General features: G+C 52.8%; 2 protein-coding genes across 8 annotated transcripts in view; both read right to left on the bottom strand.

Annotated features, from left to right (window-relative positions):
• Positions 1 to 14763, bottom strand: part of CYSTM1 (cysteine rich transmembrane module containing 1) — a 65208-nt gene that overhangs the window by 28544 nt on the left and 21901 nt on the right. The window lies entirely within an intron of this gene.
• Positions 8729 to 10654, bottom strand: LOC106509580. The gene has a single exon (XM_013995208.2). It carries the CDS (start codon positions 10126 to 10128, stop codon positions 9496 to 9498), a length of 633 nt encoding a protein of 210 aa, XP_013850662.1. The 5' UTR covers positions 10129 to 10654; the 3' UTR covers positions 8729 to 9495.

The raw sequence follows: 14763 nt of genomic DNA, 5'->3' as shown, positions 1-14763 counted from the left end.
ACATTCTGTGGGGCCAGGATGCAGCTGCGGACAGATTGAAGAATTTACAATGAAGAAAAAAACCCAAAATACCCAACAATTTTTTTTTTTTGGTCTTTCTGCCATTTCTTGGGCCGCTCCCGAGGCATTTGGAGCTTCCCAGGCTAGGGGTCTAATCAGAGCTGCAGCCGCTGGCCTACACCACAGCTCACAGCAACACTGGATCCTTAACCCACTGAGCAAGGCCAGGGACCGAACCTGCAACCTCACAGTTGCTAGTCGGATTCGTTAACCACTAAGCCATGACAGGAACTCCTCTTTTTTCTTTTTTCTTTTGCTTTTTAGGGCCACACCTGCGGCATATGGAGGTTCCCAGGCTAGGGGTCTAATCAGAGCTGCAGCCACTGGCCTACACCACAGCCACAGCAACGCCGGATCCGAGCCGCATCTGCGACCTACACCACAGCTCGCGGCAATACCGGATCCCTAACCCACTGAGTCCAGGGATCGAACCCACATCCTCATGTATACTAGTTGGATTTGTTTCCACTGAGCCACAATGGGAACTCCTCAAGAAAGCATTTATGTAGCATGCTATGAGCCAAGACCTGTCTCCTGGACAGAGATGAACATACCAGTCGAATTTCAACAAAGGTCTGCCCCATGAAAAACGAAACACAGACCAAGAAACTTAGACGAGAATGTTAGCTACTGTCTCTGCAGAGCCAAAGTATGGCGACTATTTACCTTCTTTCTGTAAGGAAGAGCTAGTTCTCTAATTGTAAAACTTCTTTTACACATGAAGCTCGTTTCTCTGGGGAGACCCGGCCGTGGCCCAGGAGCAGCAGCGGGGGCTCCGGCAGAGCAGCACCAAGTCAGGCTTTGGGGAAAGCCGCTCTTCGGGCCCTGACCACGCGGCCAGGTCCCCACACTCGAGTCAGCAGCTGCTGGGCCAAGTCCCCGTCCAGCCATACGGACACCCGTTCTCATCATCCGCGTCGAGCCACGGCGTCGGCGGAATACAGGCCTCCCCTGCGGCTGTGACCACGCGGACCACAGGCCACACGGGCGAGGCGCGGGGCCAGCCTGGGCCTCCCGGCACAGCTAATGCCTCACCAGGGTCCGGCCTAGGGAAAGGCTCCTGCCACCGGAGGTGACCTCGCACTCCCGGGGTGGTCCCAACACACGGTGCGGGCTCCGCCCCCAGAGACCACCTGTTCTATCCCGCCCGGAGGCCTGTCACCCATGTGGCCGTCCCTTCCGCGCCCATCAAAGCAGCACCCTCCCCGCTGAGAGCAACTCAGCCTCACAGAGCCTCTGCCACCACTGCCAAGGGAAGGCGTGTGTCAAGTTTCAAGACCCGCACAGAGCAGAAAACCGGGCTGAGGAGGGAGCGTCTGGGGGAGGGTGGGATCTCATTCAACCACCCCCACCCCCGCCCCCGCCCCCGCCCCGAAACCCCGGCCAGCCCGGCTGCCACCCGAGCCTGCGCCCTGGCCGGCTGAGCAAACTGGATCCGTCCAGAGCAGCTGCCCCTTCATACTCCATTACCCCCAGTGCTGGGCAGGCCCCGGCGTTTGAAAAGAGCATTTTGCATAATGTATTTGACCAAAACAGATTGGGTCTCTAGAGCCAAGAAAATGGAAAAACCCAAGGCCATCTTTAGGAGCCTACGGCCCCCCAGGTCCCCCAGACCCAGTGCAGCCGCTGCGGAGACTTGACGGAGCACTGGGCCCAGCTGAGCCCATCTGTCACCCTAAAGCCTGAGTCACAAATACTCAGCACAAGAGCCAGCACTGCTCCAAGGGCCCGATCCACTCCCTCAAGGCCAATCTCATCTACTTTTGTGAAAGGAAAGGAAAAGAGTTGCAACTGAGTGTCCTGGAGAGAATGGCTCTGCGGCACCAACAGCCCGGGCTGTAGCGCATTTTCAAGCATTTCAAGGCTGTTTCCTAACGGAATGCAAATGAGCAAAAGAATTAGGAATACAATTTGAAAGCAGACAGACCTGGGTCCTCTCACGGCTCAGCGAGCTGCTCTTGGACTTTAGCCAGGTGACCCGTCTCTGAATCTGCGTCCTCACCTCTGAGACAAGAAACCACCAGGGCCACCGTACGCGTTCATTAAGATAATGAACACTTAGCCCTGAACAAGATCTAATTGGAAAAAGTAACATCCCTTAGCGCTTGGCCCTGAATTACACAAGGCGCTGAACTACTGGTGAATGAGGGAGCCGTGAGATTCCAAAGAAGGAAGACAAATGATAGAAAAACTTGCACATGGGAGGCCCCGTGACACATGGAGGCACTTCAGGCTCTGGGTCCCCACGTGTAAGCTCTGGGTTCATACCACCCACCCAGGAATCAAAGCCAGATTCCTACGGCCAGGGCCAGGCACCCCGCGAGGTGCTCAGTAAGTGGGCAGGCCTTGGGCTTAGACGGCGGGTCTGAATCTCGTCCAGCACCTCCGCATTCATCTCTGCGGTGGGAGGATGAGACCCACCTCAGAGCGCTGAGCTCAGCTCTTTTATTTAACAGTGAATAATCAATATTAAAAGTTCAAAAACCTGGACCAATGACCTCAAACTTCCTGTCCTGCTGGTTTCCATCTAGGAGCTGGTGTCCAAAACCCAAATTCTCCAGCCCCAGATGGCAGAGAGGCTCAGAAATACAGCCTCTCGGTCCAGTCGGAGGTAGAGAGGGAACTCTTTATAGCTTCATAGGCCTAAGCCAGCTCCCTGGGAGGCCACCAGGAAAGGGCACGTGGTTTTCAGCTGCTGCTGAAGCTGATCAGGAAAGCCTTTTCCTCCACTGGCCTCAAAAGCCCAGCCAAGAGCTTTCATTAGGAAGACGCCACAGCAGGGGTTCTCAAAGGCAGGGCATCTGGGCCCCAGGGAACATCTGGTAACGTCTGGGTAACATTTGGGGCTGTCATCATTGAGCAGATACTGCTGGCATTCGGTGGGGAGAGGCCAGGGACGCTGCTCCACACCGTACAATGCGCAGCACAGCTCCTCCCCGCCCCTGCCACCATCATCCGGCCCAAACGTCAGCAGTGCTGAGGCTGAGAAGCCCGCCCCTCGGGAGGCTCACGACAAGTAAGGGAGGCTACGAACAGGACATGCAGCGGAGGCTACTCTGCAACGGCAGCCAGGTGCCAAGGACGAGGGCAGGTAAACAAGGGCGGCCTAGGAGACAGAAGACAAAAACGATGTGAGATGATGGGGGATCTGGACGATGTGTAGAAAATTAAAAAAAAAAAACAACTCTATGAGAGCTGTCACTATGTTTAGAGACCAGAGAAACAGGGCGGCCTCGCACTCCTGAAGGCGAAATGACCCAAAGCCACGTATCTCGGTTCTGCTAATTCACACACATCTGTGAAGGCCAGGACTGGACCAGCGCTCCACAGGGAGTATTTTGCTCAGAACCCAGACAAAAAATGAATGACGTGAGGGAGGGAACAGCAGTGCAACTCGCCTTTTCTGCAAACTCAAGCCCAGAGTCTAACGGCTTGTGCCTCCCGCTTTTCCCTCCCCCCTCAGGACTGCTTTGGCAATTCTGGGTCTTTGATGGTGGTACATAATACATACAATGGAATATTACTCGGCCATAAAAATGAATGCCATGTGCAGCAACATGGATGCAACCACAGATTCTCATACTAAATGAAGTCAGAAAGAGAAAGACAAATACCATATGATATCACTTACATGTGGAATTTAAAATATGGCACGAAGGAACCTGTCTACAAAATACAGACTCACAGACATGGAGAACAGACTTGTGGTGTCGGAGGGGGAAGGGGAAGGAGTGGATGGACGGGGAGTTTGGGGTTAGTAGATGCAAACTATTACACTTAGAATGGATAAGCAATGAGGTCCTTCTGTACAGCACAGGGAGCTACATCCAATCTTCCTGGAATAGACCAGGATGGAAAATAATGTAAAAAAAGGAATGTGTGTATCTGGGAGTTCCCCTTGTGGCTCGATGGTTAACAAGCCCGCCTAACTATCCATGAGGACCAGGCTTCGATCCCTGGCCTTGCTCAGTGGATGAAGGCTCCCACCAAAACCTCTTGTTTTTGGTCTTTTTAGGGCCGCACCCGCCCTATGGAAGTTCCAGGATAGGGGTCGAATTGGAGCTACAGCTGCTGGCCTATACCACAGCCACTGCAACACCAGATCTGAGCCGTGTCTGTGGCCTACACTGCAGCTCACAGCCATGCTGGATCTTTAACGCACTGAGCGAGGCCAGATATTGAACCTGCTTCCTCATGGATACTAGTCAGGTTTGTTTCCACTGAGTCATAACAGGAACTCCCCAAAACCTCTTTATCATCAGATAAATCAGAACCTCTGGCCTATCACACAAAACCCCAAGCCAGGGGCAAAGCCCCTAAACTAAACTGAAGCCACCAGAACCCGGCAAACAGCAAGGAGGAGCAGTTTCCCCTCCAAACCAAGGGTCAAGTTTCCCCTCCAACCAAGTTCTCAGCCCAATGAGCCACCAAGGTCCCTGTCCTCCCGGGAAAGGGACAGGAGAGCCCCCGAGTGTTGAGCGAAACAGGTGGTGTCAGAACCCTTGTCAAGAGCCACAAATCGCAGGAGGCCCCATGGGCAGCCCGCCCATGAGGGGCGGGTTTAGGCTGGATCACACCAGAGCAACTCATCCATCTGCCCCCAGGTTCTGTGCATTTATCTGGGTAAGTCCTGGGGGTTGATTATTTTAGTAGATCTTTCTGGAAGCCCTACTAATTACCAGCCACTGTGCTAGCCCTGGGAATCATACTGTCTCCAACCCACACTCCTTCCGTGTTCACTTCCTTCTCCCTCCCCCCTCTCCAAGGAGCTCCCTCCATGGAGTCTCTTGTCTCTCTTTTCACAACAAAGAGTCTCTGTGACCAGATTCACAAGTTTCTCAATTCCAACAGGCCTGACTAAAGTCTTAAAGATGTTGGCTCAGGCCCACGAGGGGCACTTTTCCAAGGAATTCCACGTGAACCTGCCAGCTGAGCATTAGAGAGTTCAATTGAATGTCTCAGAGCTGCAAGAGGAAGGATGAGGTTTAAAAGAATTAATGAACAAAGATCAACTGAGGATAAGGTATGTCAACTCTGGCCATGATGAGGCAGCTATCAGGATAAAGCAGGAGGCCCAGAAGGAAGAAGCTCAGGCCAAGCATGGATCTGGAAAGCAGCAAGGAACAGAGCCCCCGGCGCTGCCACCCATCCCAGTGGGGGAGCCTCTGGGGCAGTGTCATCACAGAGAGGGGGCTCCCGGGTCAGACAAAGGGTTAAAATGCTTGCTCTCCGATTCCTAGCTCAGACCTTGGGCAAACTCTCTTTTTTTTTCAGCCACGCCCACAGGATGTGGAAGTTCCCAGACCAGGGATCGAACCCACGCCATAGCTGTAACCTGAGCCACCACAGTGACAAGGCCGGATCCTTAACCACTGAGGCACTAGGGAACTCCCCCAATCTCTCTTTAAGAGGACCCACCTCACAGAGCTGTCACGCTAACAAACGCTGAAGGATGGACAGTGTTCAGCTGCAGGCCTGACCCACAGCGAAAACTCAGCAGCAGCTCCTTAGAGTCACTCCCAGGACTCTGTACAGAGAAGGGGTGGGGAGGAGCCCCGGGTGGGGCTGGAGGGGTGGGAGAATGCCGCAACCACGCCTGCACAGGCAGAGGATGGGGTGGGAGGGACACAAGTACTTGGAAGGGAGTAATGAACCTGAAAAATGAAGTCCCTGCCTTCAAGGAGCTTACATTCCTGCAGGAGGGGAAGGCAGCCGGGGAACCCGTGACCCATGTGTTAGGAAGGAAAGAGAAGTGCGCAGAGCAGGGAGAGCGCCAGGCAGGGTGCTGCGCTAAACGGGACGGGGCAGGGTGGCTGGAAGCCTCTCTGATCAGGTGACAGCTGAGCAAGAAGCAAGAGAGGCCACAAGCCCCGCTGATTTCAGAGAGAAGGGAAGGGAACGGCAGAGGGAAGGGAACGGCAAATACCAAGGGGCGGGGGACGGGGACAGGGCGGCCTGTGAAGGTGGAGCGTGTCTTGGGGACAGCCTGCTCAGGAAGGCCTGGCTGGCCTCAGTAAGGACTGGCTTTTACTCTGAGTGACATGGAAGCCACCTGGGGGTCCAGGGAGAAAGGACACGGCAGCAGGCAGAGCAGGAGGAGGGAGACCAGCACATGCCGGGGCTTTGGAGCTGTCTATCCTCGGCTGCCGGAGGCCCTCGGGGCCCCTCAGGGTGGATCAGGAGTGACCTGGGCAGCTCTCCCTCCGAGGGCTCCTGTCTTCACCACCCCATCCACCCACAAGCAAAAACTCAGAAAAGTGCTCTGGGCCGAGGGAGCGTCCCAGGTTCCTCGCTGCCCGTCAAGCTGCCACGTGCTGGGAGGTGTAGGACTTGGTTTACGCTTCGCCACAGTCCTGTATCCCCAGCTTACAGATAAGGAAACAGAAGCTCAGGAAACTGGAGAAACCCCACCTGGATTCCTAAGCCTCTGCGACTTTTGGGAGCACCATGCGGCGTCCGTGCTGGGACATTCTGTCATGTGATATCTGGCAAAGAAAGAAGGTACTGAGCTGGACTTTACCTAAGCTGCAAAGGCTTTCCAGGGCAATAAAAATGCCTGATCAGAGTTTCTGATGAAAAAAGTGTAAGAGGCTCAAACAAGCCAAGCTGTAATTCCAGACCTCAGGCCAATCAGCCAGTGATGCCAGACCATTAGAGTCCTTTTTTGTCGCCCCTCCCAACCCCCAATGCTGAGTGACAGAGGGACAGAGCAGTGACGGACAGCAAAGGGAGCGAGCAGGGAACCTCACCACCTTACCAGCTGCGCTCAGCTGGGGATGGAAGAAAGGCTGCTGGCTCTCGGCATCTTGCTGGTTGGAGGGACCCGGGAGGGCTCTCCTGCCACAAGCACTCCCCTCTTGCTTCTTCCAATCACGATGAACAAGATCAGGGTCACTTTTAGGTCTTGATTAACAGGCTTAGAAACCCAGTTCCGGAGTTCCCGTCATGGCGCAGTGGTTAACGAATCCGACTAGGAATCATGAGGTTGCGGGTTCGATCCCTGGCCTTGCTCAGTGGGTTAAGGACCCGGCGTTGCTGTGAGCTGTGGCGTAGGCCAGCGGCTACAGCTCCAATTCGACCCCTAGCCTGGGAACCTCCATATGCCACGGGTGCGGCCCTAGGACAGGCAAAAAGAAAAAAGAAGAAAAAAAAAAAAAAAGAAACCCAGTTCCAAGGCCAACGGGCCTTCTGAGCTCCATGGGGGCGTCCCAAGGACTCTGATGAAACAGAATTCGTTTATTTCCCGTCGACGCATTGCCAGCTTTCAGTCCTTACCCAGGAGCACATGAATAAAACCCCAGGAGCTGCACTCACAAGAGTTCAGTAGCAAGGGAAGGGTCGCGAGGGGAAAGCGGACCAGACAGGGAACAGGAATTCACCAGCACCTTTCGAAAGGTGCTATCTGCAGCCATCCAACAAACATTTACCGAGCACCCACCACGGGTCAGCCCTGTTCTCGGTTCTGTGGAAGCAGAGACGCAGGAGAGAAAAAAATCACCCTGGTGAAGCTTACGAGGGGAGGCGGGCACGCTCAAAGGATCAGGGCACACTCACAAGCAAGGTGCCGGGGTTCTAGTGTTAAAAAGGGGATTTGAATCCAACTTTATCATGGTCCACTTCACCCACCTACTAGGAAGCTGGTGCCCAGCTACAGCCTCCAGGTTTTGGTGTTTGTTTAGCTGGTTGGGTCAGGGTTGGGGGGGCAGTTCTCCGGGTGGGGGGTGGGGGGGAGCTGAAACGAAGGTGCCTCCCTCCGCTGAGTGTCTGAGGACTGCTGTGGAACCAGCGCGGAGGGGAGGAGAGGCGTTTAGCCTGGAATCAGGACTTACATCCCAGGCAGGACTCACGGACCCTGGGCAGGTCCCTAAACCTCTCTGTACTGCAGTTTCCGTGTCTCTAGTGGTGAACGGCCTCGCCCCACAATCCCAGCCTTGTTCAGAGCAGCCGCCTGGGCCCCCCGGTAGGAGGATCCTGCAGCCGCATCTGGGCCGAGCAGAAAGGGCCGGAGTGGATGGGGGATGCCGGCCTCGGGCTTGGAGGGTGCTTATCCCCCCCTTGGGATGACCTGAGGTGGGAGCCGTTTGAATTTTGGTGATAGAATTTAAACCCCTCCTCTTTCCTAAGGCAGAGGGACGCTTTCACAGCGCGGTCCTTAACAAGCCAGACGGCCTATTTTCTGATAAAAGACTGCAGATACGGTTGTGTTTAATTTTCCCTTTCAACAGTTCTGTTACTCTGGCATATTCACCAGAACCTGAAGGAGTTTTGTTACTTAGAATGCTGCACCCATCGCGCCCCCCACCCCCGGCCCCCGCCCCAGGGTAGCAGCCCCCCCACCCACGGGCCATGCTGCTGCCCACCCATCCAGAGTAAAGTCTATTCCCCTGCCCTTGCACCTATGCGAGACACCCCGGGGCTGCAGGGCCCGAGGGAGTGGGAGGAAGGGAAACAGCCGCCAGACCAGTGCAGGTCTGAGCAGAGCTGGGTGAAAGCAATACAGAGTCATCTGCACTATTTCAGCACAGCTTTCCTAAGTCTGAATTTTTTTCAAAATTAGAAGTTAAATAGAAGTTATTTGTTTCTCTCTTTTTTTGGTTCAGGGCAGGCCTGGCAGCTGCTACTTTTGTACTCAGCCAGGGAAGGAGCCCAGACCTGCCCAGGGTGTCACGCTGCGGGGAGGCCAGCTGGCAGTTTTTTTTTTTTTTTTTTGCATTTGAAAGAAGAGTTTCTTGTTATAATGAAGCAGAAGTACAAGGTTTCACTGAAGCAGCTGACGGACTATGACTGAACTTAAACCTTTAGGGCAAGTGGGAGGGTCAGAGCAAGGCCGTAAGAGTGGAAAAGCCCCAGCCCGGATGGACAGACATGAGGACAGCGGCTTCTCAGCGTGAGCATCGCCTGACCCCTCCCGGCAGTCAGAGGGCCGTCGCGCCCCCTCCCTCTCCTCCTTCCAGAGCATCTGCCCCACCAAAAGCACCCCTTCAGACCATTATAAAGGCCACGAAGGCAAGTCCGTACGTCTCATTCAAGGGGACAAAGTCCACATACTCAACCCAGCACAAAGGTTGTCATCTGTGTCCCAGCCCCAGGAGGCAGAGGCAAATCTTTCCTGCCAAACCCTGCCCAAAATACAGAATCTCAAACTCCAAGATTTGGGGTGGTTTGCTGCTTAGCAGGAGATAACCAAACTTCCACCTGGGGCAAGAAGCCTTCGGCTCTGGTTTGCTAAAACCTGGCTATGGGAATGGGTGGGTGGACACGTGCTCCCTGCCTAAATGCTGTTGTTTCTTGAGTTGCTTTTTATACAGCACCCTACTCTTATAACTTCCTGCGTGGCTAAGAATAGCAGAAGACTTCGCCCCTTATTTGCAGTAGGGTTTTTGTGCCTTACGTCACCTCGGTTCTCTCAGTGTCCCTCTTTCCTATCTGTTGTGGTCACCATCTGTCATGGGGGGCTTTCCTCAGGTCTCTGGTGACACCCTGTTCTTGGTTAATACGTAAGGGCGAGATGCTGACCCTTGCAGCCTTCAGCGTCTCGACTAACACGAATGGTGACAGCCAAAACTCCAACAGTACAAGCAAGGTGGACGCAAGTGAGACATTAAAGAGGTAAACTAGAGAGAGCTCGGAAACCAACTGAATTTGGAAAGAGGAGACGCTTTGGAAGAAGTCCGTAAGCGGTGTGCCTGGGACTAGAAAATTCCACTGGAGGTGTGGGTCGGGGGACGAGGGCTTCCCGGAGGAGGTGATAGTGGTGTGCTCTCCAGACGTGCATAGGGTGGGGCAGGGTGGGAATGGGGTGGGGAGTGAAGGGAGCAGCTTGGTAGGTGTGAGGCCACCCTCAATGGTGACATCAAGCCAAGGCAGTGACTGGATGAGACAGCTGGCGGTCCCAGAAGGCAGTGGATGGATTTTGCACGAGGGAGGGAGGTGAATTGTTTCAAGAGTGGAGCGTGGGGGACTGTCTGCCCAGACGGCCACTAATAATCCCTCCCACTCCCTCTTAACGTGCTGTCCCTCCTGGTGAAACGCAGGGGATGTTACACCCGGGGTTACACTGGCCACCATGTCTTATTCCCGAGAGCCCTGGAGCGGAAATGCAAAGGTCCATCCCTAGTGAACGGATGAGGGAAGCACGGTCGATCCGTGCAGCGAGCCCAGTCTGGCAAATGCAAAGGAACGAAGCACTGACCTTGGCCGTCACGTGCCTGAACCGTGAAAACGTTGTACTAAGTGAAAGAAAACAGTCGTAACAGACCGTGTACGACACGATTCTGTGTGTGAGCCGTGGTCAGCACAGGCGAATAATCCACAGCGGCGGAAAGCAGATAAATGGAGGAGAGGGAAGGAAACGAGGAGCAAAGACAGAGGGTTTCTTTCGGAGGTGATGAAAATGTTCTGGAATTAGGGGGGACGGTCACACGACTCCGTGAATACACGAAAACCCAATGGATTAAAAGCCACTTTAGGATTTCCCATCGTGGAACCATGAGGAGCCATGAGGTTGCGGGTTCGATCCCTGGCATTGCTCAGTGGGTTACCCATCTGGCACTGCCATGAGCTGTGGTGTAGGTTGCAGACGTGGCTCAGATCCCGTGTTGCTGTGGCTCTGGTGTAGACTGGTGGCTACAGCTCCAATTAGACCCCTAGCCTGGGAACTCCATATGCCACAGGAACGGCCCTAGAAAAGGTTAAAACAAACAAACAAAAAACCCACTGTAACCGGGGGAGAAATAAACTGTATCTCAATGAAGCTGTCACCAAAAAAGCGGGAGTGGGGGGCTGGCATTTCAATCCCCTCCTGTTGAATCTGGCCAGCCTGGTGTCCTGCCCTGGGCAGCCGTGTGCACGGCAGGTAATGTGGTGCCACCTCTGGGCCTGACCAACAAAAGCTTGGCAGCTTCTGCTTTCGCTCTCTTGGAAGCTCGTTATCAGGTGAGTCAGACCACCTTGGGACACTGTGGCCCCAGCCAGTTGACAGCTGGATTAAGGTGTGCAAGTGACCCCTGGGGAAAACCCATAAAGGCAACTTCCAGAATCAGGAGAAATAACAAACCACTGTTGACTTAAGGCCCTGCGTTTGGGGCTGATGTTCTAACAACAGGTAACTGAAACGCAACCTCTCTGAGCCTCAGATGCCACCGCTGCGACAATGGACTGGTGCTGCAGGGTCATCGTCTAGATTATGTGATGCTAACGCCAGGTGTGATGCTCAGGAAATACCAGCTGCTACAGTTATTATTATTATTACTACAAATCGCCCCTGGAGACCCTGACATACTGCTCTCCGGGAGGGCTCACCCCCACCAGCACCTGCTGCTTCCCATCACATGGTTTCCTGAGAAAACAGAGGCTCAAAATAAAATAAAATTTCAGAAAAAGGAAATCTGGGAGTTCCCGTCATGGCGCAGCGGAAACGAATCCGACTAGGAACCATGAGGTCGCGGGTTCGATCCCTGGCTTGCTCGGTGGGTTAAGGGTCCGGGTGTTGCCATGAGCTGTGGTGTAGATCACAGACGCGGCTTGGATCTGGCATTGCTGTGGCTCTGGTGTAGGTTGGCAGCTACAGCTCCGATTGGACCCTTAGCCTGGGAACCTTCATGTGCCGCGTGTGCGGCCCTAAAAGGACAAAACAAACAAAAAAATGAAATCTAAACTATAAACAGACTATCAAAGAAGGTTCTGCTTGGATTGGCCATCTACTGCCCGCCTGTCCACTCAACACAACTTTACTACTGATCACCAGCTGCCAATTAAGGATAGGTAATAGCTAGGTGGAAACAATTTCCACTTAGGCGCCTGTTAAAAAATAGACTACAAGAGTTCCCGTCATGGCGCAGTGGAAACAAATCCAACTAGGAAGCATGAAGTTGCGGGTTTGATCCCTGGCCTCGCTCAATGGGTTAAGGATCTGGCTTTGCCATGAGCTATGGTGTAGGTCAAAGATGCAGCTCAGATCCTGCATTATTGTGGCTGTGGTGTAGGCCGGTGGCTACAGCTCCAATTGGACCCCTAGCCTGGAAACCTCCCTAGGCTGCCCAAAAAAAAAGGACTACACACGTGAACTTCAGCTGAGAGATGGTTGGTGCAGTAGGAGCTACATCTAAAATTGTCCTGCTAGAGAAAAAAATCCCTCCATTCCTGTAGAGAACCCAGAGACACATGTGTAGAAAACAGGCCCCAAGACCGATTCCCAGGAGCAAGACGAAGAGAAAGAATTGAAGCGCGTCCCTAAAAGGTGCGTCCCTGAGTGAGGGGGTCAGAGGGTCCCGGTCACAGAACCTGGACCCCAGGTCGAGAGAAGCACTCGACCACCTGGCATCACCTGCCGAGTCTGGTGCAGAACCAATCTGGACAATCAGCAACAGGTTGATGACAGAGAGAAATTCTACAGAAAAGGATGCAAAACGGTTTTCAACTGCCTTTATGAAATCATGATAACCCTGAACTAAGAGAGCCTCTAATCCTAAAAAGAATTGAGATTATTTTTTCCTCAAAAACGCTGACATCATACTTAAATTCCACCAAGTTAAGAGGCCCAAACCCAGAGGATTTTCTGCAGGAGGGGACAAGGTCCACTGAGCCCAGGAAGCACTTATTTTAGACAAGCTCTATAAAGTTCCGAATCCAGTGACTGCTGGTTACAGTCAATACGAACAATACACACCTGGAAACGGCCTACCTGGTATAGACCAGGAGGGCTCTGGGTGCAAAACACGACCCAGGGAGGCCCTGGCTGGGTCCGCTGGCTAACACAAACACTGGGCTGACTTTTTTTCTTCTTATAGTAACATACGGCACATACTAAAGGGCACAGAGGTTAAGTGTGCAGCCTGAAAAAAGTTTATACCCAGGTTAAAATAAAAGAATATTTCTGTTACTCCAGAAGGTTCCCCATGCCCTTTCCAATCAAAAAGAAACCCCACCCCAGCCCCAACTCCATTGCCAGGAGAACTGCTATTTTTGTCTCCATCGCTGTAGATGAGTTTGGCTTGGCCTTGAATTGCACGTGAATGGAATCATACATTATGTGGTCTTTTCTTTCTTTCCCTTTTATTTATTTATTTATTTTTTTTTTGTCTTTTTGTGTTTTACGACCACACCAGCCATAGTATATGGAGGTTCCCAGGCTGGGGGTCGAATTGGAGCTGTAGTTGCTGGTCTACACCACAGCCACAGCAACTCAGGATCTGAGCCGCATCTGTGACCCACACCACAGCTCACGGCAACGCCAGATCCTCAACCCATTGAGCGAGGCCAGGGATGGAACCCATGTCCTCATGGATGCCAGTCGGGTTCCTTACCCACTGAGCCACGATGGGAACTCCCATTATGTGGTCTTTCCGGGCTCTCTTCTTTCATTCATCACAGGGTGACCTTGTTTTGAAAGAGAAAACCCCAAAACCTGAGCTTTATTTTCAGGAGATCCCCCATGACGTCAGAGACCTAGATGCCAGACTCTGCGTACCCTGGTCGGAGCGTGTGTTCTAACAACTCACGACAAAACAGAAGCTTGGATGGGACCAGTTTTCCTTCAAGATCAACTAAATCTTTTAGAGGTTCTCGAATCTCTTCAATCTTAACACAGCCTCTGACTTGATAGCATAAAAGTATCGTCTTTCCCAAACTGAATGCCAAAGTCCTCTCAAGCCTACTGTTCTTCCTTGGCACCCCCCCTTCTAAAGAACCCCCAAATCCGGAATGAAATCAACTGTTGCTTGTGTCACTACTTTTGGTTACCAAAGAGTTAAACTGGAGGGAAATCTCCCAGGTGGCCTGAGGCCCTCAACTCAGATGAATGTGTCCGCTCAGAGATACAGGTGCGGCCTACAGTCGAACTCTGAGGCTTCGAATCTGGGGTCTGCCACTTCCGGCGAGGCGACTGTGGGCAAGTCATTGCTCCTCTCTGCGCCTCAGTGACTTCACGGTAAGATGGGAATAACCTCGGAGGAGTGTTGCAAGGATCAACTCTGAGTGCGTGTCAAGTTCTTAGGAGGAGTTCCCGTCGTGGCTCAGTGGTTAACGAATCTGACTAGGAACCATGAGGTTGCAGGTTCGATCCCTGGCCTCACTGAGTGGGTTAAGGATCCGGCATTGCCGTGAGCTGTGGTGTAGGTTACAGATGTGGCTTGGATCCCGCTTTGCTGTGGCTCTGGTGTATGCCGGCAGCTACAGATCCGATTAGACCCTTAGCCTGGGAACCTCCATACGCCGAGAGAGTGGTCCTAGAAAAGGCAAAAAAAAAAAAAAAAAAAGGCAAAAAACGATAAAACTCTTCCGAGAGCATCAGGCACACAATAAGCACTCGGTAAGAAGCAGCTACTTTCAAAAGCTGCAGGCTCTATAATGGAGCAACTATGCTGCACACTCAAAGGTTACACAACAATCTTAATACTCACCAAGCCCCCCAGCACAGTGCTTCTCAAGATGTTTCCTTCCTAACCTGTCTTGCCTGATAGTCTTTGTAAAATGCAAGATGACCTGCTTGAATGTCACAGCAATGACAAATTGCCCTACAAGATTTAAAGCATTTACTCCCGCTTTGGGTATTTATCTCACTGCAGCCTGATGGCCGTTTATGGACTGGCACTTGTCTGCAGAGAAGGCTTTGAGCAGCAGTGTCCTGGCACACGAGGAGCACTCAGAAGCCTGCTGACGACTCGGTTAGCAGGTCAAACAGAAGGACGAAAACATCTTAGTAAA

This window comes from Sus scrofa, chromosome 2 (assembly GCF_000003025.6).
Source record: "Sus scrofa isolate TJ Tabasco breed Duroc chromosome 2, Sscrofa11.1, whole genome shotgun sequence".
Taxonomy (NCBI): domain Eukaryota; kingdom Metazoa; phylum Chordata; class Mammalia; order Artiodactyla; family Suidae; genus Sus; species Sus scrofa.
Note: the sequence above shows the minus strand (reverse complement) of the source record. Positions and strands in the feature narration are given on the sequence as shown.